The 27203-nt window shown below is 40.9% G+C and overlaps 1 protein-coding gene across 1 annotated transcript in view; it reads left to right on the top strand.

The window, feature by feature from the left end:
• The window catches only part of RBFOX2 (RNA binding fox-1 homolog 2), a 420257-nt gene that overhangs the window by 373505 nt on the left and 19549 nt on the right, over positions 1-27203 (top strand). The window contains exons 4-7 of the mRNA XM_042782714.1: positions 6286-6432; positions 10017-10070; positions 22037-22129; positions 25019-25079. Coding sequence (XP_042638648.1) covers positions 6286-6432; positions 10017-10070; positions 22037-22129; positions 25019-25079 — 355 coding nt within the window. The remainder of the gene's footprint in view (positions 1-6285; positions 6433-10016; positions 10071-22036; positions 22130-25018; positions 25080-27203) is intronic.

Raw genomic sequence — 27203 nt, forward strand, 5'->3', positions numbered from 1 at the left:
AAGAACTCCAATATCATGCTATAACTAGCTCCTTCATGAACAAATCCCTTGAGAATTTCATACAACATTGATTTTATTTTGGAGAAATCAAAGGTAAATATTCGAAGATTCCCATTGCAACATTCAGGATTAAAACCAAACCAAACTCACTGTCGTCAAGTCGGACCCAACTCAAAGGGACCCCTCCTTGGGTTTCCCAGGCAGTATCGCTATGGAAGCAGATTGCCCAACCTTCCTTCTGAGGAGTGGCTGGTGGGTTTGAACCACCAGCCTTCTGGTTAGCACTCAAGTGCCTTAGGCATTATGCCACCAGAGCATTAGATAACAGTGTAGTTATATGAAAAGTCCAACAGAACATGTTTTGTTTATGAAAGTATTGTTAATTCCATCACATAATATTAGCTTTAGTTAAGCACTCTTCTAAATTTAACTAATGTGTATTTTCACTGTATGTTTTTTTATCTCTTAGAACAGAAGCTTACATGTCCTTTTGAAATATATTATTCCTAGTAATGGGTATTTATTTGTGCTTAATGAAACATTAATTTTCATATATCAAAGCAATATTCATATATTTCAATAAATCAAATTAACTTTAAAAAAATAAAGAATCAGTGTTGTTGAAGGAAGAAGTCAAAGCTGCACTAAAGGAATTGGTGAAAAGCAAGGCTCCGGGAATGGACAGAATTCCCATTGAGATGTTTCAACAAATGGATGCTGTGCTGGAGGCTCTCACTCAGCTATGCTAAGAGATTTGGAGGATGGCTACCTGGCCAACTGACGGGAAGAGATCCACATTTGTACCCAGTCCACAGAAAGGTGATCCCACAGAATGTGGAAATTATCTAACAATATCATTGATACTACATGTCAGTAAAATCTTACTGAAAATAATTCAAAACCAGTTGCAGCAGTGTATTGACAGAGAACTTCCAGAAATGCAAGCTGGATTCAGAAGGGGACGACGAGTGATGGATATCATAGCTGCTGTCAGATGGATCTTGGCTCAAAGCAGAGAATACCAGAAAGATGTATACTTGTGTTTTATTGACTGTGCAAAGGCATTTGATTGTGTGGATCATAACAAACTGTGGATAACATTGAGAAGAATGGGAATTCCGAAACACTTAATTGTACTCGTGAGGAACCTGTACACAGACCAGGATGGTGTCGTTTGAGCAAAACAAGAGGATACTGCATGTTTTCAAATCAGGAAGGGAGTTACCAGTGTTGTATCCATTCACCATACTTACTCGACCTGTATGCTGAGCAAATAATCCGAGAAGCTGGACTCTGTGAAGAATGTGGCATCAGGATTGGAGGAAGGCTCATTAACAACCTGAAGTATGCAGACAACACAACTTTGCTTGCTGAAAGTGAAGATGACTACTGATGAAGATTAAAAGACTGCAGTCTGCTGACAAGGGGCAAGGTTATGGTCATTGCTTGGTCACAGCCAGCTACCCAGAGGGACCGAGTAGTTGATCCTGTGGGCTTGGGACCATAGTCGCAGGGGACATCAAGCTCAATTGGCATAACATACTATACAAAACATTGTTCCACCTACTACTTTGGCGAGTAGCGACTGGGACCTTAAAAGCTAGGAAGCTGCCATCTAGATGCAACAACAGGTCTCTCCTCGTCAAGAAGAAAGAAGAAAACCAAAATTAATGGAAACAGCCAGTCCTAGAGACTGGTACACCATCAGATCTGCAACCTATACAACTATGAGACCAGAAGAACTAGATGGTGCCCAGCTACCATTGCCATCCACTTGGAAGGGATATAGGAGATCCTGCATAAAGAGGGAGAACAATGTGGAACAAAACTCAAAATCATTTGGAGGAAAAAAAAAAAAAAGAAGGTGGGGACCAGGTTTGCTGGTCCAATGGAGCCTGGTGTAACCACTGAGACTATGGCCCCTAGCTGCCCTTCAGGTCTGGAATTGAACCCACAAGTGTGGTTTCCAGCCAAACAAAGTACAGGCATGTGAGTTAAACAGTTACCTCAAGTAGACACACGCCCTGGAGAGAACAATCATGGGAGAAGGAAGGGCTGCTTATGCACAGGGAGATAGCTCAGGGTGCAGAAGAGTATGAAGGGATGGACACTGGGAGGAGGTAACTATGGGGAGGAAGTGGGAGGGGAGCTTCTGCATTGTAAATTTTGGTCAATGACATGAGACAAAGTATATGTGAACTGCTGTATGAAAAGTGAATTTACTCTGTAAATCTTCACCCAAATCCTAATTAAAAAAAAAAAAAAAAGTGAAAAAAAAAGACTGCAGTCTGCAGTATGGATTAGACCTCAGTATTTAAAAAAAAAAAAATTCTTCACAACCTGGACCAGTAAGCATCATCATGATGAATGGAGAAAAGATTGAAGTTGTCAAAACTTCCTATTACTTAGTTGTACAATCAGTGCCAATGGAAGCAGCAATCAAGACATCAAAAGATGTGTTGCATTGAGAAAATCTGTTGCAAAAATCCTCTTTCAAGTGCTGAAGAGCAAAGGTATCTCCTTGAAGACTAAGATGTGCCTAACCCAAGCCATGGTGTTTTCAATTGCCTCATATGCATGTGATAGCTGGACAGTGAATAAGGAAGACTGAAGAAGAATTGATGCTTTTGTGTTGTGGTGCTGGCGAAGAATGCTGAAAGTATCCTAGACTGCTGAAGGAAGTAACAAATCTGTCCTGGATGAAGCACAGCCAGAGTACTCGTTGGAAGCAAGGATGGCCGGACTTCATCTCACCTGCTTTTGTCATGTTGTCAGAAGGGACCATTCTCTGGAGGAGGACGTCACGCTTGGTAAAGTGGAGCGTCAGAGAACGAGACCCTCGGCACGATGGATTGGCACAGTGGCTGCAGCGGTGGGCTCATGTACAGCAGTGATCATGAGGCTAGCACAGGACCGGGCAGCGTTTTGTCCTGTTGTACAGAAGGTCGCTATGAGTCAGAGACAACTTGATGGCGCATAACGACAAACAACAACAATCTTCACGGAACAGACTGCCCCATCTTTTTCCTGCGGAGCAGCTGGTAGGTTCAAACCACCAACATGTTGGTAAGCAGCCCAGTGTTTTAACCACAGCACTACTAGAATTTCTCCTACCTCCCGCTAGAATAGTTAAAATGAAAACGACAGTACAAGCAACCTTGTTTTATTGTGCTTCACTTTATGGCACCCTGCAAACATTGCGTATTTTACAAATTAAAGGTTTGTGGCAGCCTTGCATTGATGAAGTCTGTTGGCACCATTTTTCCAACAGCATATGCTCTCTTCATGTCTCTGTGTCATATTTTGATAATTCTCACAATATTTTAAAACTTTTTCATAAAGTTTTCTCACTTAGTAGACCACAGTGTAGAGTAAACATGACTTTTATATGCACCAGGAAACTAAAATGTGTGTGTGACTTGCTTTATTGTGATATTTGCTTTATTGCGGTGGTCTAGAACTGAACCTGCAATATCTCTGAGGTATACCTGTACTCCATGGGAGAATGATGAAGCAGCCTGCGTCCATAAGAATTTACAGTCTTGGACACCCTATGGGGCAGTTCTGCCTTGTCCTACAGGGTCGCTGTGAGTTGGAATTGACTCAGTGGCAACGGGTTTCGTTTTTTCAATTTGTGCTTGTACTACGAGCAACCAGAATTCACATACACAGTTGATGGGGGTGTAAGTTAATACAGCCATTTTAGGTAACTGGCAGTGTCTATTAAGATTGAACATACATATTTCCTTGACCCAGTAAATCCACTCACAGATGTACATGGACTGAACAGAGATGCCTGTTGTTGTGCACCCAGAAACATGTAACAAGAATGCTCACAGGAATGTTGTTCCTTGTAGCCAGAAACCAGAACCAGCTCATGTAGATTCTGTATGTTTGTACAGTGGAATAAGAATGGATGAATAGATGTATATATGTGTGTATACATTACACAAATAGAACACGTGAAAAAAGCCAGGCACAAGAGAATACATACCACACGATGCACTGCTGTACGTTCAAAAATGCCGAAACTCGTTTGGGAAGTTAGGAGTCAGGATAATGCAGTCCTTTTGGCAGGAGGCTGGTGACTGGAGTGGGACTTGAGGAGGCTCCTGGAGTTCTGTTTCTTGGTCTAATTTGACAGCAACATGAGCATATTTACTTCGTGAAAAGTCATTCATCTGTACACTTGTGGTTTGTACATTTTACCCATTGTACTTCAATTTAAAAATTTACATTAAACCATATGGCTTGAGATTTTGGCAGTGATAGTTTACACCTGCCAAGTCTCCCTTGAACTAAAGTTTAAAATGTAGATACTGAAAAATGTGCATGTTCACCACAAGGCTGTAAAATGACCCAGTCTGGCTTCTGACCTCCGTAAGCTAGGTCTTCAGGGCAGCAGAGAACCCTCCATGTCAAGAAGCACCTTGGGCAGCACTGAAGTCAGGGCTCGTGTCCTCACGTTCACTAGTTCGGGTTGTGTGCGCTGCCAGCACGTACAGAACCGGTTTGGAGCTTGTAGATTCCCAGCTTTTTAACTTTCCTCACTGGCAGACTGTCGTCCACAGGCCAGATCTGGTTTTTCAAGTTTGATCGAAGAGAGAGTTTTCTGGGGTCTAGCTGTGAAAGGGGTAGGAGGCACGTTGAAGGTGTTGAATGAACATTCATTGCAATTGGTGGTTATTGCTTTGACTGCATGTTGTTGTCCATGTTTTACTGTTTTAGTGACTTGGTGAGTTTCATCTTCAGATAGAATCTGTTTTGTTTAGTCTGCATGTGCTCAGATGGTTGATTGAAAACCTTACACTTTCGCAGAACATGGCTTCATGGCTTTTCCCATTTCTGCTGTTTTTCTATCCCATGTGTCATTGCACATTTAGGCCATCTGCAAGGCCTGGATAGATGAAATGAAATGTTGCCATCACTTCAATTGATGTTTGAGAACCAGTATTCCTTTAGAGTTTATTCCTTATCATCTTTTATATTTTAAAGTCTCAGATTTCTCTTCAGGATGGTTACTAACATCTCTGAGCCAGAAGTACCTATCTCTCATTCCATTTCCTTTAGCTAGAATGTTGAGTCAATTTAGGGAAGTCTATTAGGGACTTAGTTCCATCTCAGTTGAGACAATAAGACCAGCACATTCCACTCCTGTCTTAAAAGGATGTTAGTTCTTTAAAAATCGTTCAGCAAGCCATCCAGTTTGGCATGCACTTCATAGGGAGAAGTAAAGACATAAGGGTTTTAAGTTGCCAGATGAATACTTCAAAATAAATGTTTTTTTGCATGCCTAGAATATGTCACACCTGTTAGATATTTGTCAGAAGTATTTCTCACATAGCAACTTTTTGGAGGGTGTAGGGTGTAAAATTAGACGAATGCACACCTGCAGTGCTGCAGAGGAGATTCATGAGTTAAATATGCACATCCACACTCACTTCTTCTGCACTCGGCAGATACTTACACATACACGTCTAGCATCTGGATGGTACATACATACAGATAGATACAGACAGACAGACAGATAAATAGATAGCATTTACGGGTTGTGTTGTAGGTTGGTCAGGATCCTTAAATGCCTTTTCCAACTGTTAGTTTCCAATGTGAAATACAAGTTTGCTGGCCTACAGAGGAGGGGGCCCCCTTGTGCAAAATTAGCTGGAATTGTTTAAATTATGAGAGTCGAGAGTAGAGTAAGACGCTTCTTCCATTTCGAACAAACTGCCCATTGTCCCTCAATGTCTCCTCTTCATAAATAATATCATATAATATGTTGGCAACACAGTGATTCTCTTCTGGAAGTAATAGAGTAAAGCATAGAAATATTCCCTGATTGTGTTCTTTTGGGAGAGCCTGAGATAGTAGACCAAAAACACACTATTTCTACGACGACGTACAATGGTACTTCATTGTAGAAACAAAAAAGTTCTCAAGAAGAGAAGGCTCTACTAAGAGTCTAAGAGTTAACAGTACTGCTTTCATGTCAACATGTCAATTTCCATGTGACCTTAGGCATGTCACTTAGCGTTCCTGTGCCCTTTTTCTCCCAGTTTACTCATATGCTATCTAAATATTCAAAAGTCCTGAATTTCAATTGTAGATTATTACACTTTGAACAAAGATGGCATCTTTGGTTTTAGGTTTTTTCCTCTTTGAAGAGATAACTGTAATTTTCCTTTAAGACATGCTATTTGAGAATCGTTGGGCTGAGGGAGGACTTTGTCAAGTATAATTCCTGTGGAGTAATTGTTTGTCTTTCCACATTGTTTGTTTCTTTCCTAGCAGACAGAAGGGGGAGCCCAGACAGACGGCCAGCAGTCACAGACACAGAGTAGTGAAAATTCAGAGAGTAAATCTACCCCGAAGCGACTTCATGTCTCTAATATTCCTTTCCGCTTCCGGGACCCTGACCTCCGACAGATGTTTGGGGTAAGTCTCACAATTGAGATATAATTTAATCCATCATATGTGCTATTAGCCATTAGTACTTTAGGATAAAGCTACAGATAGATTGAGAAAAATCCAAGGTAGGTCAATATTCTAGTCTTTAAAAAGTCTCTAAAAGACCTTTTTCTGTCACCTGGTCTACTCTGTACATTAGCTTTTGAGGTTCTCACACACATAGGGTGACCATGCCTCCTGTTTCCTCAGGACTGAGCAGTTTCTTGGGATGTGAGGCTTTCAATGCAGAAACTAGGGTAGTACCTGACAAACTGGGATAAGCAGACTTAGTCAATGTATTAATAGTATGCTTAGTTTCACCTAAAAGAGCAAACATGTACCTCAGGAAATCACCTCAGGAACTTCAGAGACTGATGTTTGTGTCTCACACCCAAAAGTCATGACCTGATTGGTCTGAGGTATGCCTTGGGCTTTGGCATTTTTACCAGATTCCCCAGATGATTCTAATGTTCAGATGAGTGTGGTGACCACAGCTTATTCATCCTGTCACATTCGCCTTCCATAAAAGCCCAGTACAGTACTTGGGGTCTTAAAAGCTTGCAAGCCGCCATCTAGATGCAACGATGGGTCTCTCCTCATCCAGACCAAAGAAGAATGAAGAAAACCAAAGATTCATGGAAACAATTAGTCCAAGGGACTGGTACACCATGAGATCCTCAGCCTATGACTGTGAGACCAGAACAACTACATGGTACCCGGCTACCACTGTCAACCACTCAGCGGAGATCTCTGTAGGAGGTCCTGGATAGAGTGGGAGAACAATGTGGAACAAAACTCAAAATCATAAATTTTTTTTTTAAAAAAAGGGACCAAGTTTGCTGGTCTGATGAAGCCTGGTGAAATCCCTGAGACTATGGCCCCTAGCTGCCCTTCAGGTCCGGAATTGAACCCACTCCTGTGGCTTCCAGCCAAACAAAAGGCATATGAGCTGAATTATTTCCATTAGGTAGATACACTCCTTAAAGAGATCAATCATAGGAGTATAGAAGAGCCGTGTATGCACAGGGAGACAGCTCGGGAAGTAGGAGTGCATGAGAGGGAAGGTCACAAGGAAGAGGTAGCTATGAGGATGAAGTAGGAAGAGAACTGTTGTGTTGTGGGAAATTTCAGTCAATGTCATGAGACAAGTGTATGTGAACTGCTGTATGGAAAATGATATTGTTCTGTAAACTTTCACCCACATCACAATAAAAATTTAAAAAAAAAAAAGCCCAGTACTGTACTGCCTTCTTGTCCTCCTTGAGTACAGGCCCAGAGGAACCGAGTTTCAGGACTGTGCTGTCACAGCTCACCCTCCACCTTTGGCAGTGTCTAAGAAGATACAGTGCAGAGAATACAGGTTTTGAGGTGGCCCATTAAAGTGGAAAGTGTATGGATTTGAGCATCAAAGAACCAGGGTTCACGTTCTATTTGTGTGTAACCTTGGTAAAATCATTTAACCTCCTTGAACTTGAATTTAATTTCTATAAAAATAAAAGTAGAAAGCCTTACCTTTCAGACTGTGTGAATTAAGTATCTGTGCAAGTGGATAGGACCTCAGGGTTTTGTTCTTACTTCGTGCTCACACTCAGTAGTGTCAGGACCAATATCTACCCAGTTTATAAAGGATTGGTGCGTAGAGGGTTGCTGTGTTCCTTCAGCTGTTTCCTTCCTCTTGAAAATGACTGTCATGAAAACAGGAAGTGTAATAGCAAGATTTAAGTTTTGGGAAAGTGAACAGCTTTGGGGAAGTGAGTCTTAATTTTTTTACAAGCCTGTGTGTTGTTACCTGATCACAGTTCTTATCTTGAGCCTGACCAAGAGATAATAATAGTTTAAAAAAAAAAAAAAATCACCAGGAAAGATGCCTAGTGCTCTTCTAAAGGGGTGTGTGTGGGGGGGATGGATTCCATTTTTAAAATCTTGGTTGTGGCTACTTCATGGTGACAAGACACTGAAGTGAAGTTCTGTCAGTATGGCTAACTACCTGGATGTGTTTTCCACAATGAAGAGAAGACCAAGGTGGGAATTTAGTGATGTTCTTGGAGTACTTGAAGAGCTTTTATACAGAAAACGGTAGACATTCTTCATCTCTCCAGAAAAGAGCAACAGAAGATAGAGAGGCAGCGAAGGGACTTAACTCACCTACAAGAAGAATCTTCCTGGGAGCATGATTTATTAGATTCCCCTCCGAACTGTCAGAGGTCACATGGAGTCCTGTGTCTGGAGGTCTGTGCAGATGTGTCCATCTGCATGTGAGAGGTCAAAAATAGTGTCCGTTGAAGACCTGCCTAAGCCACTTACCAGTGACTTCTGGAAATGCATTAGGCCCTTCCCATAAGGCACAAAATGAAAAAGCAGTAAGTTTTCCTTGCAAGGAATACCTGCTTATTCTACGTGGTTAGCGCCTCTTCCATGGAAGGGCAGTGGCATTGATAAAGAGCAGAGGACTCCATGCTCCTCTGCTACCAGCTCAGGAAACTTGACGGACAGCCCTTTTAGCCTCATTTTCCTTTACATAAAAATAGGACATCCCTTCCGCCAGGAGCATATTATTAGGATACCTTGGAAAATGTACAAGAAAACAATCCCTGAAGCACTGTACAAATCTTCGTCTTACAGAGCAGTCATGGAGATCATTCCCCACCTTCCTTCGTGTGCCAGCCTTTTTCTTTTCTGTGGGATCATGGAACTGACGTCAACCCCAGGTGTCTTACTCTAGGAAACTGGAGCTGTCTTAGTACACAGTTTTGAATGAGAATAGTAATAAAACAAACCAGTCAGAAAGCATGGTTTCTCTTTTGTTCGTTTTATTTTTCACATTTCCCAAAGTCTGGTTTAAAATCCAAGTGAAACAGATAATTAGGTCTATGAGTCTGATACTCAGAGGAAGTGTGAGCCAGAAAAATATCTGGAGATTTTATTCACGTCATCCACATATTGATTTGAACAGTTTTGTCCCTTTATAGCTACTCCTTTCCTCTTGATAACTGTTTTGTGTATGACCCTCCAGTCAACTGTTGACTAAATTATAGTCAAATCTAAATTATAACAATAATTTAGATCTTCCTGGTGTCTTCACCTTATTTCTTCAAATGTTAGAATACTTAACAAATTACTAAGCATAGTTGCTATTAAAAATATTCTTCGTGTTCATTGCAGAAATATTAAAGTGACCAATAAATGTAATCATCTTTAATGTCCAAAAATAATTAAATATGATAGAATAGCAGGCAGCTTGCAGATATGATAACACCGATACATATCTTAGTAACTCGAGTTGGAGAGTTGTTCGTGATGTTTATTACGTTCTAAAACAAAGTAAAATATAAAACACTATGTAGAGTGTGTGTGGTATATATCTATATGTGTATATAAGGAAATTTAGGAAGGCTGTGTGCAAAATGTTGTGGGCAATCTTTATTTTCTGTTTCTCCTTTTCCTTTTTGTGTATCTATATTTTAATTTTTTGTGTAATCATTGTTTACTTGTATAAACAGAAGGAAGGGAGAGTGAACATGGCCTTCAGTAGTATGTCAACATAAATACATGTTTGTGTTTTGTCTCTGCAGCAGTTCGGCAAAATCCTAGACGTGGAAATAATCTTTAATGAACGCGGCTCCAAGGTAAGCCCCATTTCAGTATCCAATGTGCTTGGTTTCTTTCTAGTGTAGTTTCGTTTTAAATAGTAAATATTCAGAAAACATACACTGTTTTTTAAGCCTTCAAAAGAAGTATCCCAAGTATCTAGCTTGGATTAGATTGTGCCTAAATATGAGCTCTTTGCCACCCCTTATCCTCATACTTAAGTAACTGGGAGGATAGGAGCAAGAGAAGTTTCCAGGGAGAACGTGACAGTGAGGAGGTAGGATGTCAGAGAGGCCAGTCCTTTATCAGACCGAAATTTAGCCTAAGCTTTCTTATTTTAAAGAAAGCTTGAAAAGGCTTGTTGTTGTTATGTGCCCTCAAGTCGGCCCCGACTCATAACGAACCCTCCTTGGGTTTCTGAGGTGGTATCACTATGGAAGTAGATTGCCCAACCTTCCTTCCGAGGAGTGACTGGAAAAAGTAAAATTCTATTCTAATTTCTGTCAGAACAATTCAGCTTTTTAAAATGAAACTTCAAAATGACATCTTTAGGACAAATTTCAGATTTCAGTTATTTAGTTGACTTGCTCTCTCTTTTATATAAATTTTAACTGGGCTTTAGTATAGTGAGTAGTGCTTCAGGAATTTCACCTGTTTCTTCCTCAAAGTTATACCCAGGTAGAGAAGCTTCAGGATGTCAAGTCAATTAAATTGCAAGTACAATGGGGTTGTTGGCATACGAATGAACATAACAATGTCCAATTTGATGTACATATCATCTTCTGAAGGTATGCTATAGAAGAACTGAAATTTTTAATTAAAATTTACTTAATTATTTTACTATTTTGAATTCCCCATCTATATGATTTAGAATTTTTAGGTACTAAAATAAGCCACAGTGCTTTGAGGAATCAGGGAATGGGGTTGTAAAAAAATATTGGATAACTGTAGTTTTATCTGAAAGAGTCCTTGACAAGTGAAACCCCCCCTGAACCAGTCAGCCTCAGCCGAGCTCATGACTCCTCCTTCCCTTGCTGTGTTCAGCTCTGCTCACACTGGCATGGTGACGGCACTTTTGAACTGATTCTCGTTTGGTCGTCTCTCCTGAACTATGCACACAGCTCTTGGCTGTGATTAAATCTCCTAAGAATGTCATTTGAGAATTTGAGAAAAGCTAAGTAAAGCTAATAAATGAGTCAGTATGTCCCTCTGTTCAGTTTCCTACTCCAAATTCACCACACTTTGGGGATTGATAACATACGTCTCCAGCGTTACATGCCTCTTGCCCCATCTGTGCTAATACAAATGTCTGCACTGTTGGATGGATGCTCCTGATGGTTATCCCCTTTCCTTATAGAATGTATCGGCATTACAATATTCCATTCCAAGTCTAATAGTTATTTGTTAACTCTTAAAGAGATAATCATAATCTAAGCTTCCAGTTTTCAGTTAAAACAAAAATGATTAATATGGCTATACAGAACATGTCTCCAGCACTTGGTAAGTATTTTTAAAATGAAATATATTCAAGCTGCAACCAATAAAACTATTTATTGTATAGGTCCTTTGCTATATAGGTTTACTTTTTCTAGATGTCTTAGCTACAAGGTGGAAAAATGACAATGGTTTAGAGATGGCAGGCATATGAATGTGAAACACATACATGAAGATTATTTGACCATATGGTTTACGTAACTAAAGTAGCAGTTGACATAGTTTTGGTTTAAAGTGTATGCACTTAAAATACTTTTCACTAGACTCTTAACAACTGGAACCCAATGTAACTGCATCAGGCATTGAGGGCTTGCTTCTTATCAACAGAATAATTTGATTGAATTATTGTGAAGCAAAGGAAATTTATCTTTTTTCAGGCTGCTTTCATCAACTTCAAGGATTTGCCCGCTGCCAAAAATGTTTTAATTACCTGATCCAGTTGCTTCTCCCCCATAATTTTCATTTTAAGACAATAACACAAGCTTCCCTTTTCTATTTGGAGACTCTTAAGGGAATGTGCCACCTCGCTCGGCTTACACTATGCCCTCGCTGCCCCTTTTTGTCTTTGGGCTGCTAAAGCATCGACAGGCTCTGTGCTGATTGGTAAATGTTTTAAAAACAAAGCACAGAATTCAGGATTGCCCTGAATGTGTTTTCAAGAACTGATAGAAAACTAGGTCTTTTCTCTCTGACCTTCCTAACGTTACCGGAAGTCATTCCTTTGCCAGAATGGGTTCCCCTGGACTGTTGTGAGGCTCAGTGACACAGGTTTATTGGAGAGTTAAGCCCATATATGTCTTTTTTTGGGATCCACCTAAGATAAGTCAGTGAGTATTCTTCTTTTTGTGAATTAAAGTTGGTTTCTCATTTCTTTTATACTTGAGCTTGACTCCAGAATTCCAACATGTCTGGAAAGCAAGCGAAGAAAAGGAGACGTGTGTGGACCCATAGTTTAGAGTTAAGAGTTGCTCAGGCTTTTACACAGAGTCGCTTTGTGCAAAAATAAGCTTCATTGAATTTTTTTATAGTAGAAATGGAAAAACTAGCCACAAAATAATTCTGAGATAAGCAGTGCTTAGGTATAAAACAGTGTTTAACCAGTTGCTTCACCCAAACAGCAACTCTTTATCCTATCTTGTTTTAAACAGTGGGGATGTGGGCCGAGGACTTCAGAGTATACCCATTTAAAAACATACGTGAGCACCCTGCTGCCCCTGCCCGTTTTCCACCTTTGCCAGCTCGTCCTGGAGTTGAATGTCTGTGTCCCAAGAACCAGTCGCTTCTTTCCTCCTCCTTCTCTTTCAAGTTCTGGATTGGGATTACCCAGACTATGGAATGAATGTGTATTACACACATGCTCACACTGCATGCACACACTACATGCATATACATTCAAATTATTTCATGTGGATTTTTAAAAATACATTTTTATTCCCCACTCCTTTGCAGAAAACATAAACAGAAGTCAGCTGTGTCTAATTTTCTGTGATTAACTGAAACAAAGACTATCCTTTGAAAATGTACAATTAGACTCTGATGAGAGATGGTGGCCCTGCCAAAAAAAAATGAACTTGTTTTACTCAAACGGAATCTAGAAAATGATGGTCTCGACATGTATAAAGGAGCTCCAGTGGTGCAATGCCTAAGGCATTTTGACTACTAACCAGAAGGTTGGTGGTTCAAACCCACCAGCTGCTGCATGGAAGGAAGATGGGGCAGTCTACTTCCAGAAGATTTACTGCCTCGGAAACCCATTGAGGGTCACCATGAGTCAGAATCGACTCAATGGCAGTGAGTTCTGAAGCATGTATAGCGTTATTCTCCAAATTTTACCAGTTATGAAAAAGTGTTAACATAAATAGGAAAATAGGTTACAGGTAGAGTTCCCATGTCCTAATTTATCCAGGATGCCTAAGGCATTTGACTGCTAACCAGAAGGCTGGTGGTTCAAACCCACCACTCCTCAGAAGGAAGGTTGAGTGATCTATTTCCATAGTGACATCACCTCGGAAACCGAGGAGGAGTCGCTATGAGTTGGATCCAACTTGATAGCAGTGAGTTTGGTTTTTCGTTTTTACTCCCCATTTATAACTATTGCCTTAGCATAATTATTAAGTGACGTCCCTTCTCTCTCAAAGTGTCTCAGTTTGAACAATATATTATCGCTCTTCTTATTGTCATTAGAGTGATGGATTTTTCAAAGTACCTTTTAAAAAACCATTGCTTAATGAAAAATAGAAAGAAAAAATCATTCCCTAAAGAGAATCAACCAGTGCTGATATCCCATGGTTTTCCTTCCAGTCTTCTTGCTCCTATGGACTCTGAAACAGAATCCTCAGTGATAATCACCTGGTTCAGTCCCCAGTGCACTTGACCGTGCATTCCCTGCTAGACTCTTGTAGTGATCAAGAGCTGGCTGCTTCTCAAAAGTTCATTCCATGGTTGAACTTCAGACTTTTCACCATCCTATTCACTGTCACCCAGCCACACAACAGTTGGTTGGTGATAATTATCAAGCTCACAGATAAATAAATAAATAGATAGATAAATAAGACACAAAGTATCTAGTATTTGTTTTTCATAAGATGTTATCAAGATGCTTTTGATAATTGTAGTTGCCCCTTGAAGGGACTGTATCTTAAATACTAAGTATGTAGTCTCCTTTTACCTTCAGCCAATCAGTACCAGTTATTAAGACAGCATCAGCTGTCTCCATGGTTGTTTCTAGCCAAGTCCTAGTCAATATGTTCTCATTATTTCTCTCAGGTGGATTTTGTGGAATGAGGGGGATCTGGGTTTAGGTTGGGCTTAAGTTCAGGCTGGAGTTAGGGAGGATAAAAACCCTCTTATTTCCGTTCCTCACACACAAGTTGTTGTTAGTGGTTAGGCACTGTTGGGTCTGTTCTGATTCATGGTGACCCTATAGAACAAAGGACTGCCCTGCCCTGCACCATTCTCGCAGTTGTTGGCATGTGTTAGCCCATCGTTGCAGCCATTGTGTCAGTCTTTCTCATTGAGGGCCTTCCTCTTTTTCACTGGACATTAAGTATAATGTCCTTCTCCAGGGACTGGTCCCTGCTGATCACATATCTAAAGCATGTGAGACACAATCTTAACCACCCTCCCTTCTAAAGAGTGTTCTGGCTGTACATCTTCCAAGACAGGTTCCTTCATTTTTCTGGCAGTCTCTGGTATTAATCAGTTTTCTCTTCCAACACCACAATTCAAAGACAGCAGTTCTTGTTCAGTCTTCCTTATTCATTATCCAGCTTTCACATGCATATAAGGAGATTGAAAATACCATGGCTTGGGCCAGGCACACCTTCATCTTCAAAGTGGTATCTTTGTTTTTTAACACTTTAAAGAGGTCTTTTGCAGGAATTTGCCCAGTGAAATACATCGTTTGCTTTTTGGGGGGGCCAGTGCAGGGGACTACTTCTTCCATGGGTGTTGGTTATGGATCCAAGGAAAATGAAAGTGATGTGTTGTAATTCTTGCCTGTTTGTCTAACTTTTGACTTCATGCAAAGGAAACTATTTAATATAGTCAGAATACTTTCTTTGAAGTCACACTAAGTAGGCCTTTGTGATTTTCAGTAATATTTTATAGGTATTGCTGAAGTGAAATGTTTTTTATCATGCTTACAACAGAATTAACAGTGCATGGATTTCCAAACGGCTTAGTTTATTTTTCTTTTGTTACCATTTTATGGGTTTTAGTTTTATTGTTCTTTCATTTATTTTTAATCCCTGTGTTCTGGCCACTCCCAGGAGAGCCATCTGCTTTTGATTTCTCCCTTAAAAGTTACATGGCAAATTTTCTTTCTCATTCTTCTGAGATGGGAAAATTCAAAGATTACACGAATAAAAATACTTTTTTACAGTGCTCATTTTATTGCTTGTTATTTGTTGCAATCTGAGGCCAGACTGAAAAGGTGACAGTTACTCGGCTCCTCTGTGCCCTTGATTATAAGTGGACATCAAGACAGGTGATAATACTTGGTGGAGGTTTTCATTACAACCACGGACCATGCCTCTGTTTCCAAAAGGCAGATTAGATAGCTGGTAGATCACTAATATAATGCTGGTGTATGCACGCTGTTAACGTCGAAGGCCATGGGTAGGAAAGTAAAGCAGATAGCCTTTCTCTGTAACGTACAGTGGCTGCCCTGAGGAGTTGGCATGTGGGGAGTCCAAACTGCAGTGTGCGCTCAGGGTAAAACACTTCAAATTAGCAAAGAAAGAAGAATGGGAAATGTCTTACTAATTATGCCTTTATAATGATATCATGTTGCAATGATAATACATTGTAGATACTGGATTAAATAACATGTACTATTAAAATTGATTTTACTTTTTTTTTTATCCTTTTTTAATGTGGTTACTGGACAATTACCAGTTAGATATGTGATTCACTCTGTATTTCTGTTGGGCGGCGCTGGTGTAGACCAAATTATCTCAACACCTTTTCTGTTTTTAAATTAAAAATAAAAGTCCACTTTTTGTCTATCTGTTTTTCATTCATGAGAGTTTAGATGACTTAAAGTTTTCTGTCCTCTCTGTGCCTCTGATGAGAGTTGTCTGAGCTTAGCCTCAGTGGGACTTTGTGCCTATTTAGACTGGTTATTATGTTGCCCTCTGTGCATAATGTCTGGGTCTTTTGAAGCTGTTCTCAGAAAAATGTGTTACTGATATAACATTATTAACTTTTTTTTTTCAAAGCAAGAGATCAGAATGACCAAACTTACTGTAAACTAGATTTCTAAGAAAGAAGGGAAGTTAAAACATAATTTCTGTGTTTCATATTGGTAACTGTTTACTGTTGGATAATCTGTGTGATGACCCTTAGCACAGTTCCTGGTGTATTTCTTAAAATGCCAAATTTTATTGAAGAAATAGTATATTATAAAAAAAAAAATTAAATCTTGAGTTCATATTCTCGTAACTGACCTGTAAATGTGACAGGTAAGCCAACGTGAAGTTGGGATGTGGAGAGTCATCCTTAAAAGTTTCAACCTGAGAAAAAACTAAGTAAGAACAACACTGTAGAAATGCTGATTATATCTCCTATTTTTCAGTCATGGGCTTTAATTCTGAGAGGTCTGTATTAGTTTCATGTTGCTTCTAAACAAATCACCACAAATTTGGTGGCTTACAATAACACAGATTTCGTATCTTACAGTTCTGGAGGTCAGAAGGCTACAGTGGGTTTCATTTGGCCAAAACCAAGGTCTGCACGCCTTTTGTAGGCACTAAGGGGATAATCAAGGAGCCCTGGTGGCACGGTGCTTAAACACTGGGCTGCTAAGTGCAAGGTCGGTGGTTCAAACTCAGCAGCTGCTGCAGAGGAGAAAGATGAGATGCCCTGCTTCAGTAAAGTCTACAGCCTTAGAACCCTGTGGGGCAGTTCTACTCTGTCCTTTTTAGGGTCCTATCAACTCGATGGCAGTGAGTCTGGCAAGGAATAATCCATTTCCTTGCCTTTTCCAGCCTCTACAGGCTACTTCAAGGAGCCCTGGTGGCGTACAGGTTAAGTGCTCTGTTAACTAAAAGGTTGGCAATCAGAGCCCTCTCAGCCACTCTGTGGGAGACAGACCTGGCAGTCTGCTTCTGGGAAGATTACAGCCTGGAGCATGCTCTGGGGCGTCTCACCCTTTCACCCTGTCACACGGGTGCCGTGAGTCAGAATCAACTCGGCAGCACATGAGAACAGAGGCGACTGCTTTCTTTGGCCTGTGGCCCCCTTCCATCTTCAAGCCGGTGTTGGTCACATTTTCCTCAGGCCGTATCACTGTGAGTCTGACTGTCCTGCCTCCTCCTCTCACTTGTAAGCACCTTTGTGATGACATTGGACCCACAGCTAATCCAAGATAATGCAAGATAATCTCCTCAACTCAAGACCGTTAACTTAACCCTTTTGCCACATAAGGTAACATATTCCCAGAGTTCTGGGGAGTGATTAGCACGTGGACAGCCTGGGACGTCATTGCTCTGCCTCTGACGTCATTGCTCTTCCTATCAGGAAGTCCCAAAGCATCAACCAGGCTGTTTTCTTCCTTTTTCCCTTGGTCAAGATGCCTGTAGAGACTGCTTTATTTTGATTTCTCTGGTGTCTTGATTAGCATTTTTATTGGCATATAAGCACGTTTCCTTATAAAAACACTTTCGAAGCATTTGAAAATTAAATTTTCTTTCCAAATATTAAAGTCATTATTGACAGAATCTTACACAAGTAGACATTGATAGTAAGCATTGTCATTTGCTGACTATAAAATGTCCATGTTTATGAAACCACCGTTCATGCTTTTAGAGGCAGTTTTGTGTCACATATGTTCTATGAACACATCCCAGGAATAAGGGTCGTAGAGAATGTGTAGCAACTACAAATGGTAAGGACAGTTAGAAGGCTTTTAGATGGGACTGCTGATTTTCTCATTTTCTCACCATTAGCTGCTGTATATCCTTGGAGCTCAACCTCAGTTTCTTTACCTCTGAAATGAAACCCGCAGATCCTTTCTATCCCATGTTGTTGTTGTTGTTGTTAAGTGCCGTCGAGTCGTTTCCGACTCATAGCGACCCCATGCACAGCAGAACGAAACACTGCCTGATCCTGCGCCAGCCCCACAATCCCTGCTATACTTGAGCCCATCATTGCAGCCACCGTGTCAATCGATCTCGTTGAAGGCCTCCCCCTCTTTCGTCGACCCTCCACCCTACCAAGCATGACATCCTTCTCCAGGGAATGGTCCCTTCTTACAACATGACCAAAATAGGTGAGACGAAGTCTGGCCATTCTTGCTTCCAAGGAGCATTCTGGCTGCACTTCCTCCAGGACAGATCTGTTAGTTCTTTTAGCAGTCCACGGTACTTTCAGCATTCTTCGCCAGCACCACAACTCAAAAGCATCAACTCTTCTTCGGTCTTCCTTATTCATTGTCCAGCTCTCACATGCATACGAGGCGATTGGAAATATCATGGCTTGTGTCAGGCGCACCTTAGTCCTCAAGGAGATATGCTTGCTCCTCAGCACTTGAAACAGTTCCTTCGCAGTTGACTTTCCCAATGCTACACGTCGTCTGATGTCCTGACTGCTGCTCCTGTTGGCATCGATTGTAGAACCAAGCAACGTGAATTCCTTGACAACCTCAATCTTCTCTCCATTTATTATGATGCTGCTCATTGGTCCAGTTGTGAGGATTTTTGTTTTCTTTACACTGAGACGTAATCCATACTGCAGACTGTATTCTTCAACCTTCATCAGTAGGTGCCTTAAGTCATCCTCACTTTCAGCAAGCAAAGTTGTATCCTCTGCATATCTCAGGTTGTTAATGATTCTTCCTCCAATCCTGATACCACGTTTTTCTTCATATAGTCCCATAGTTGTATAGAAAAGACAAACAAGTATGTATGTGTGTGTGTACAGATATAGACAGATGGGCATTAGTCTTGACCTATCTTGTTGTCTGACTGTTTATTTATAAGTTATTAATTTAAATCTATAAGACCATGAGGATCACTTGGGATACGAATTGTAACGCTTGTAAAATACAACGTAAAACTTGTCTGTGACCTTGCTTAAAAGGCTTCATTTTCCTTTCAGAGAATTCTCCAGTCTTGGAGAACAGGCTTCTTGGCTTCAGCAGATACTAGTGTAGATGACCAGTGGGTGTGATTTATGAGTGACTTGTCCTTGAATACCTTGAAGTATATAGGTGGCTATAACATACTGATGACAAAATTTGTTTCTGAAAGTGTGTTCCCAATTGATGTTTTCAACAAATTTGTACGTTCTTTAGGAAAGAGTACTACTAAAATCATCCATAGTATTCCATCCTTAACAATTGTTGTTGCTGTTGTTATGTACCGTCAAGTTGGACCGACTCATAGCGACCTCTCCTTGGGTTTCTGAGGCAGTATCACTACGGAAGTAGATTGCCCCATTTTCCTTCTGAGGAGTGGCTGGTGGGTTTGAACTGCCAGCCTTCTGGTTAGCAGTCAAGTGCCTTAGGCACTATGCTACCAGAGCTCCCACCCTAAATAATATATGTTTTAAAAATTCTATCAGCTTAGCTTTGCATTTTGTAGTCATTTGTAGTGATATCCAAGTTGTTGGTAGAGGTAGTCCATCGGAATCTGCCATGAAAGCCACCCAATTGTATGATCCTTTAAAATATCGAGCCATCAGATCCTTCAGAACAGTGGACTTGGGTTTATCAAATTTTTGATTGAAAATGCACATTACTTACTAACTCAATTGAAAACACGTTTCGTATGTATAGGAGTACTCAGTTTCCAATGGCTGAGGCGAAACGTCAGTTAAAAGTAAAAGCTTCCGAGTCAGCCTTCAATGGAATATTAAAGAGCACTGGGCGGGCAAAGGAGGTTCTGGGAAGTGAGGACTTCACTGGAAACCCTGGGAATGTACCACACTACAGATGAGGGCGTGGTGTGAGGAAATTATTCCTAGAATTACAGTCGCAAAGCAAAGGGATAATGATAAAGCACCTAGAATAAAGCTGATACAGTGCCTTTTAAAATCATCATGTAAATATGTAGTAAATCCTGCTGATGTTGAAATTGATGATTATGACTCAGACAGCCTTTTCAAATAGAATGTGAACACAGGAGTAAAGTGGGTTAACTCCTTGGTCTCCTGTCTTGTCTACCTAATTAATTAGAATTTTATTTTTTTTTCACAGCATTTACAAGAGACAGATAAATTAGTCCTAACTCAGAATTATGACTATATTGATATCTTATAATATTATTTTCCTACTGAAGTATGTAACTAATGTCACTAAACTAGATCTCATTCCTTTCCCCTGTTGACTTGTCCTTGTGTCAGTATATATGGAACACTGCAGATAAGTTTAGCATCAAATATAGGCATCAGCACATTCAAGATTTAGGCAAATTAAGGTTAGCAATGTTCTGACATTCAGCCGAGCGTATTTTTATTCTGTCAGTCGGGTCAGTAGGACTCTTCCCTTCCACGAAGGAGACCTAGGTTCAGTTCACAGCCAATGTACCACAAGAGCAGTCACCACCCATCTATCAGTGAAGGCTTCAGTGTTGCTCTGATGCTGAACATGACAGGTTCAGAGGAGCTTCCAGACTAAGACAGATGAGGAAGAAAGGCCTGGCAATCGGCTTCCGAAAGTCAGCCAGTGAAAACCCAGTGGATCACAGCAGTCCAGTGTGCAGCTAATCATGGGGATGATGCAGGGCCAGCAGGGTTTTGTTCCTTTGTACACGGGGTCCCCGTGGCTCTGGGGCCAATTCAGTAGCAACTAACAATAGCAGCAGCCAATCTGGCCATTTAAAGTTGGCATTGAGGAAGGATCAAAGTTGGACTGAGCCCTGCTTGAAGGCATTTTCATTTGTTAGAAGAACCTGAATGTGCTCTCCTGGTCCATGCAGTGCCTACAGAATTGCACAGCAACACCGCCTGAACTTTCCAAAGAAATTCACAGTGACACAAGCAGTGAGCAGAATGGGGCTAAAATGATCAGACCCCTGAAAAATCTCATCATACAATGATTACACTTACTTCATGCAGAATAGAAGTCACTAGGTAATAATAAGTTTGGAGTGTTAGAGGGTCAATTTAATTAAGTAGATTTTAGCATTACGTGGAAGGACATATACATTGACAGCATGATTGAAAAAGAAAGAAAGGACATTAAGATATGTTCAGATTGAAGGAGAGAGACAGTGGCAGCCTGAGGTGTTAGGGAAAGGGAGAAGGAGCCGTCACACTGAAGACAGAGGAGACGCAGGAACAGGGAGAAGCAACAAGAAGCAGTGGCAGGCACAGCCGAGTCCAGCGGCAGAAAACTGGTGCAGCAGAACCTGGGGACTGGCAGGCACAGTGGGATCTGGGCCCACAGAGTGAGGTGGCCACAGTGAGCACATCGGCCTGCATGGTGAGAGAGCTGGCTGAGCACCTTCAGAGCGGAGGCTCCTGGGGGAGTGGGCTGCCTCCGGGCTCTTCTCAGTCGAGTTACAGAGTGACCTGTACCCCTTGCCTGAGTAGGGCAGCGGCCAGGCCCAAGCAGCACCCGTGGCAGAGGCCTCCCTGAGGACATGGCCAGAGACGTTGTCCTGATCCTGACCTGAGAACTGTATCCTGAGTTCCCATTACTTCCCTAACAAATCCCATGATCATTTTTTTAAAAAGATCAGGTTTTTAATCGACTAATTGGACCTGAGTAACTCTATACCTTAATTTTAGTCTGGCCTCACATGTATTATGTTTTATTTTATTACTGTTATCATTGTTGTTAATTAAATTAGTATTACTATTATTATTGTAGTTGTTGTTTATTTTTTTATTGGATTTAATTTTCCTTTACAAAATATGCATGGACCAAAAATGTGACTTTGGGCGAGTACCGCTGAGTTGTTGCTATGTCAGTTTCATGCTGTGATGTTTTTTCTCTATTTACCAAGAGACCAGTATTTCAATATAACGATGTGCATGTTTTCCCCCCTTCTCCCGCTGCATGCAGGGATTCGGGTTCGTAACTTTCGAGACTAGTGCTGATGCAGACAGGGCCAGGGAGAAATTACACGGCACCGTGGTAGAGGGCCGTAAAATCGAGGTGCATGTCTTCAATAATTCAATTTCCGGTTTATATTTTTATTTCTTCTTTTGTGTATTGCCTCACTTCTTTCACATTTGGAACCCTGTCTTGTGTGTGTGTGTGTGTGTGAGAGAGAGAGAGAGAGAGAGGGGGGCGCACACCTGTGTGTGTGTGTTTGTATCTGTGTCCTTCACCTTTTTGCACTAAAATGTATCAAAGTAACACTTCTGTCCTCCTCCCCTCATTTTTTGGTTGTTTAGGGGGTTTTGATTTTTATTTTTTGCGTGTGCGTGTGCTTGTTTATTTGTTTTTTTATTTACTTTTTTCTTCTTCCAAAAAGTTCATCCTTCTGCTCTCTTGGTTTTTTTCCTTTGCTTCAGTTTGCTAGATTCCGAATTTCTGTGATCAGACCTAAACAAAACTAACTGAAAAACGTCTACCAACTGTCCAGTTTATAACATTGTGTCCTGTAATGAATTAGTGGGCCAGCCAATCCCCTCTTTCTCTTGGGAGGCCAGTTCGCCAACATGTGCGTGTGGTAGGCAAGGACTAGAGGATGGTGGAGGTTGTGGGGAGGGGGGAAAGACGCCAGACTTTATGTAGCTTCTTTATATATTTAAATATCAAGAGTTTCAGCAGTTATTTCTGACATTATTACAAATAAAATTCTTGAGGGGGTTCGATGGCTGGCTGCAGTGTAATGTTGGTGTAATTGAGTCAGCCACCCGGTGTTCACCAGCTCTTGTTAATAACGCAGTGAAGGTTAACTGGCTCCTTTCCCCTTTCCCAATTTTTAAAAGTATTAAATATAAAAGCCACCATTTTGAGTAAGATGTCTGCATATTTTGCTTTTTTTTTTCCCCCCCTTTCCAATGGTTTAGCATTTAGGGCCCTCCACTTGACTCACTCTTTCCATGGTAACTATACACAATGCTGGCGATGGTACCCGTTGGCGGTAAGTGAAACAAAAGCACTAGAGAAGAAGCTTTTAAAAATGTAATTACAAAACAATTAAATAAGAAAGAAAAAAGTCCATCTGCCATCTCACATTAACACTACAAAATGTGATTTGACTTGTTGCTCCTCCTCCTCTTCCTTTCCCCCTTTTATTTTCGATGCTGTTGAGTAATGCCGCCTGGACTTTGGATGTACATATTGTTTTGTAGCAGTCTGAGCTGTTTGATTACTGACTTCATGGTGATTTTTTCCCCCCTTGCACATCTTACTCAGAGTTACTCAACTCCAGTTTGGCTGGTCTTATTAATGCACTTCCTGCCCCTACTTCCTTTCCTCCTTTTCCTCTTTCCCGAACCTTCTGTCTGTAGCTGTGACCGTTCGTTCTTTGCTCCTGGCGCTCTCTTCCCTGCCCGTAACCCTCTTCCTAACTTTTCTTTTTTTAATTTTTTTTTTTTTCTCTTTACCCACACTGCCTCTCTCCTTGTCCCTGTCCCTCCATCCCCATCCCTTCTCTCTTGTTACATGCAGCTATTGGTCTCTCGCTGATGGGTGGTTTCTGATTGGTCCCAGTGCTTGGTTGCATTCTGCCCTAGCGGCTGGTTTAAGCCCTTGCGCTCCGTCCTAATCGTGGTCTGTGAGACCTTGCTCCCCACTTTCTCCCTTCTTTCCAAAATTGACTGTTTTTTTCCTTTCTTTCTTTCTTTCTTTTATATTTGTGTGTGTGTGTTTTTTTAACTGCATGCTCTCAAGTCTCATCATTGTTGTTTCCCATTCTTTTTAAATGTGAAATGTTTTATTATTTCGTGAGTCAAACTTGAGTAAATGGAGTTTCACACCCTTCTCCTCACAGAGGTGGATGATTACTATACAGGCCCTAAAGACATGTTAAGACATATTTTTTTTGTCATTCCAATTCTACCTAAAATTGGTCTTTCCATAATGCAAATTTATCATGGTGCAAATTTGACACTGTAAATTAAATTCTAAGAGGCCAAATAAGAGATACTGGTGTTGGTAGGTGGTAGCATTCTTTTGACATTAGCCTGGCACACAGTGTGTCCTTGTGTTCTGTGGTGTACCTTTACCCTCTGTGCTAGAGCTCGGAGTCTCCTTCTGACACTGCGCTGCAGGAGCTTGGCTTCTGAGCTCCATTTCTCTTTTCCTCATCAGCACCATCTTTGTAATGCCTACTTGCCCAAGCACTGAGAATGCATTAAACTCCGTAAGTTCTATGACGAGGGTGGAGAGGCACCATAAAACAAAAGAACTGTAAGCTTTGTTTTCTCAACATTTTTGAGCATCTACTTTTAAAGGCCTTTTGCAAACTTTGTTCTTAAATGAGTAGAGCACTTAGTCTAGAAAATTCAAAATGCTCCTGGAGACGGTTGCCCTGGGAATCTAAGTTCCTATGTTTGTTTATTAACCTCAAACAGTACTATCTTATACAAACTATGGTGAATCAACAAATGCTGATCATTAGAATAGATGAAATCAGTAGAGGTGTTTCTTCCTGAAAATGTGTTTCATGACCCATGTGAGAAGCTTCTGAATTATTACCTAACTTCAGAGTTCATATACAAATACAGTTGTTTTCTATTTTATTTATTTATTTATTTTACCATATTTTCCTTGATGGAAAGACTTCTTTCTCTCCTTACAAGATCTCCAAAGGCCTTGCAAGTGTATTTTCCTTTGGGGGACAGGCTTGTTAAGTAACCCTAGTTTTCTGTTTGGAAACTCAGAAACTGCATTTACTCTTGTTAGCCTCATTTAATAAGCACTTTAATCGAAGTACTATATATTAATATTTTATATTGCTATTTTAATTATTAAATCAGTGCTCTGAAATTGACATTGTAAATTAGATGTTACGTTATGAGATGAGCGGCTTCACATTCTCTAATACGGTCTCCTTCCTCCCTGCCCCTTCCTTCTCCTCTTTACTTTTAGGTGAATAATGCTACCGCACGTGTAATGACCAATAAGAAGATGGTCACACCATATGCAAATGGTAAGAGCCTGCTAGTCGCCTTCAGTAGAATGGTATTCTGGTATAAGTCTATGAAACTTTCATATGCTTCTAAGAGGCTCTCTTGATCTGTCTTAAGACACTTGGCTTAACTTACATTGAACTATTGCCTTTACCTAAGAGAGTATTTATCTTTGCAAGTTCACATTTTTTCTTAGAACTCAGCCTCGGTTTTGTAGTTATTAAGGTGTATTACCTTCTCAGTAAAATTCATCTTATGCACTAGTGCAAACATGTCACTTGGGGTGGTGCAGAGAGTAAGCGCTCAGCTGCTAACTGAAAGATGGGCAGTTTGAACTCACCCAGTAGCTCCGCTGGGGAAAGACATGGCACCCTGCTCCCGTGAGGATCCCAGCCTAGAAAACTTGCAGAGCGGTTCTCCCCAGTCACTTCGGGTCACCGTGAGTCAGAGTCATCTCAGTGACACTCGGCAACAGCAGCATTTACCCAAGTGAGGGCCCACTCTGGGCACCTTCTTTTTCAGCTTTAGTTCTTTGTAATAGTTTAGGCTAGTTCATAATACGCCTGGATGTCTACCAACTCTGACCTTCACTACCAATTCCTACTCATCTGAGCATGAGTGCAGTATGTCAGAAGGATAAGTGTTTTTTAAATTACTGCTATAATTCTGAACCCCTTGCTGTCTTTATAAGCTGTGATCCAAAAGTAGCAGCCGTGTTTTTTTGTGTACGTGAGTGAAATTTTCTATTCCATGATCGCATGTTAAGAAGTGCCCAGAGTGGGACCTAGCTTGGGTAAATGCTGTTGTTGCTGATAAATATAAATATTTATCTTTGAGAAGGAAATTTTCTTTGAAGTTTTTGTCAAAAAAAAAGTTAGCTTCAGTTGTCAAATTTAATCTAGATTTATGCTCTCTGCATGAGCTGGAATGTTATTTTAGTCTGCATTACTGTAGTGCTTTGTAAACTGTGCTCTGTAGAGCCGCCTGGGGGAAGAGTAGAGGAAGCCGGGTGGCTTGGCTCCTGAAACCTCCAGCTCTGCTTTAATCTGAGCACCTGGGTTGTACGTTTTGGGGTTCTGTGTGAGATCTATAAGAAAGGAGAGAGGGAGACCCAGCTGATTTGGAGTTGGGAACGCTGTGTTACAGTGTAGTGGTACATGCTAGTAGTGTCTTCACAAATCAAATGGACGCATATTATTACTGAGTGTATCAAACACGTGATACGCATTGGTCAACACAATTTGCATTTTCCCTACCCATTGTATCTATGTGTCAAGATATTCCCACCTTCTCCTTTACCTGTTTTCTTCTTCTCGCTGCTGTTACAAAAGCAGAATGTCGGCAATTTTGGTAAAAACCCAGTGTTAACAAATAGGAAGGAGAGGCGAGGATGTTCCATTCCTTTAGGTCATTGTTGGAAAGGACTTCTGACTAGAGTCCAACCAAAAAAAAAACCCAAACTCACTGCCTTCGAGTCGGATCCGACTCATAGCGACCCCTCCTTGGATTTCTGAGGCGGTATCACTATGGAAGTAGATTGCCAAACCTTCCTTCCAAGGAGTGGCTGGTGGGTTTGAACTGCCAGCCTTCTGGTTAGCAGTCAAATGCCTTAGGCGCTATGCCACCAGAGCCCCTGACCTAGGGTCCAGGAGACAGAAATTCTGCTTCAGGATTTGACTCTTCACTGTACTCTGTGACAGCAGGCCGATTTTTAATACATCTATTCTGTTTTCATATCTGTAAACTGGAAGTCACAGAATTTTAGCACCAACCCTGTCACAAGTCATGGAAATGCAACCCTATCAGCTTATCATTTAGGATATGAGACTCAGAGAAGTATAGTACTTACACCCATGGTCACAGAGGTGGTACTTATCTTGTCTCTCTTAAGGTTTTGTGAGGGTCAAAGGACATAAACATCTATGACAATATGTCGCAAATTATGCTAAGCTACATATATTGAAGGTATTATTAGCAACATATTAACTTGTCCCCATTGTGTAGATTTAAAGGAAAGCTCAAGAAATAATGTTGTTGATAGGAAAAATGAACTTTTTAAAATTTTATTCCAAATTAATATTCAAGCCTGAAGGAGCCAAGGCCCTCTGTGGCTGGCTTACGTGGCTGGGCTCCAGGCTGGCGGA

This window comes from Orycteropus afer, unplaced genomic scaffold, assembly GCF_000298275.1.
Source record: "Orycteropus afer afer isolate SDZICR_OR568_19922 unplaced genomic scaffold, OryAfe1.0 scaffold00421, whole genome shotgun sequence".
NCBI classification, from domain to species: domain Eukaryota; kingdom Metazoa; phylum Chordata; class Mammalia; order Tubulidentata; family Orycteropodidae; genus Orycteropus; species Orycteropus afer.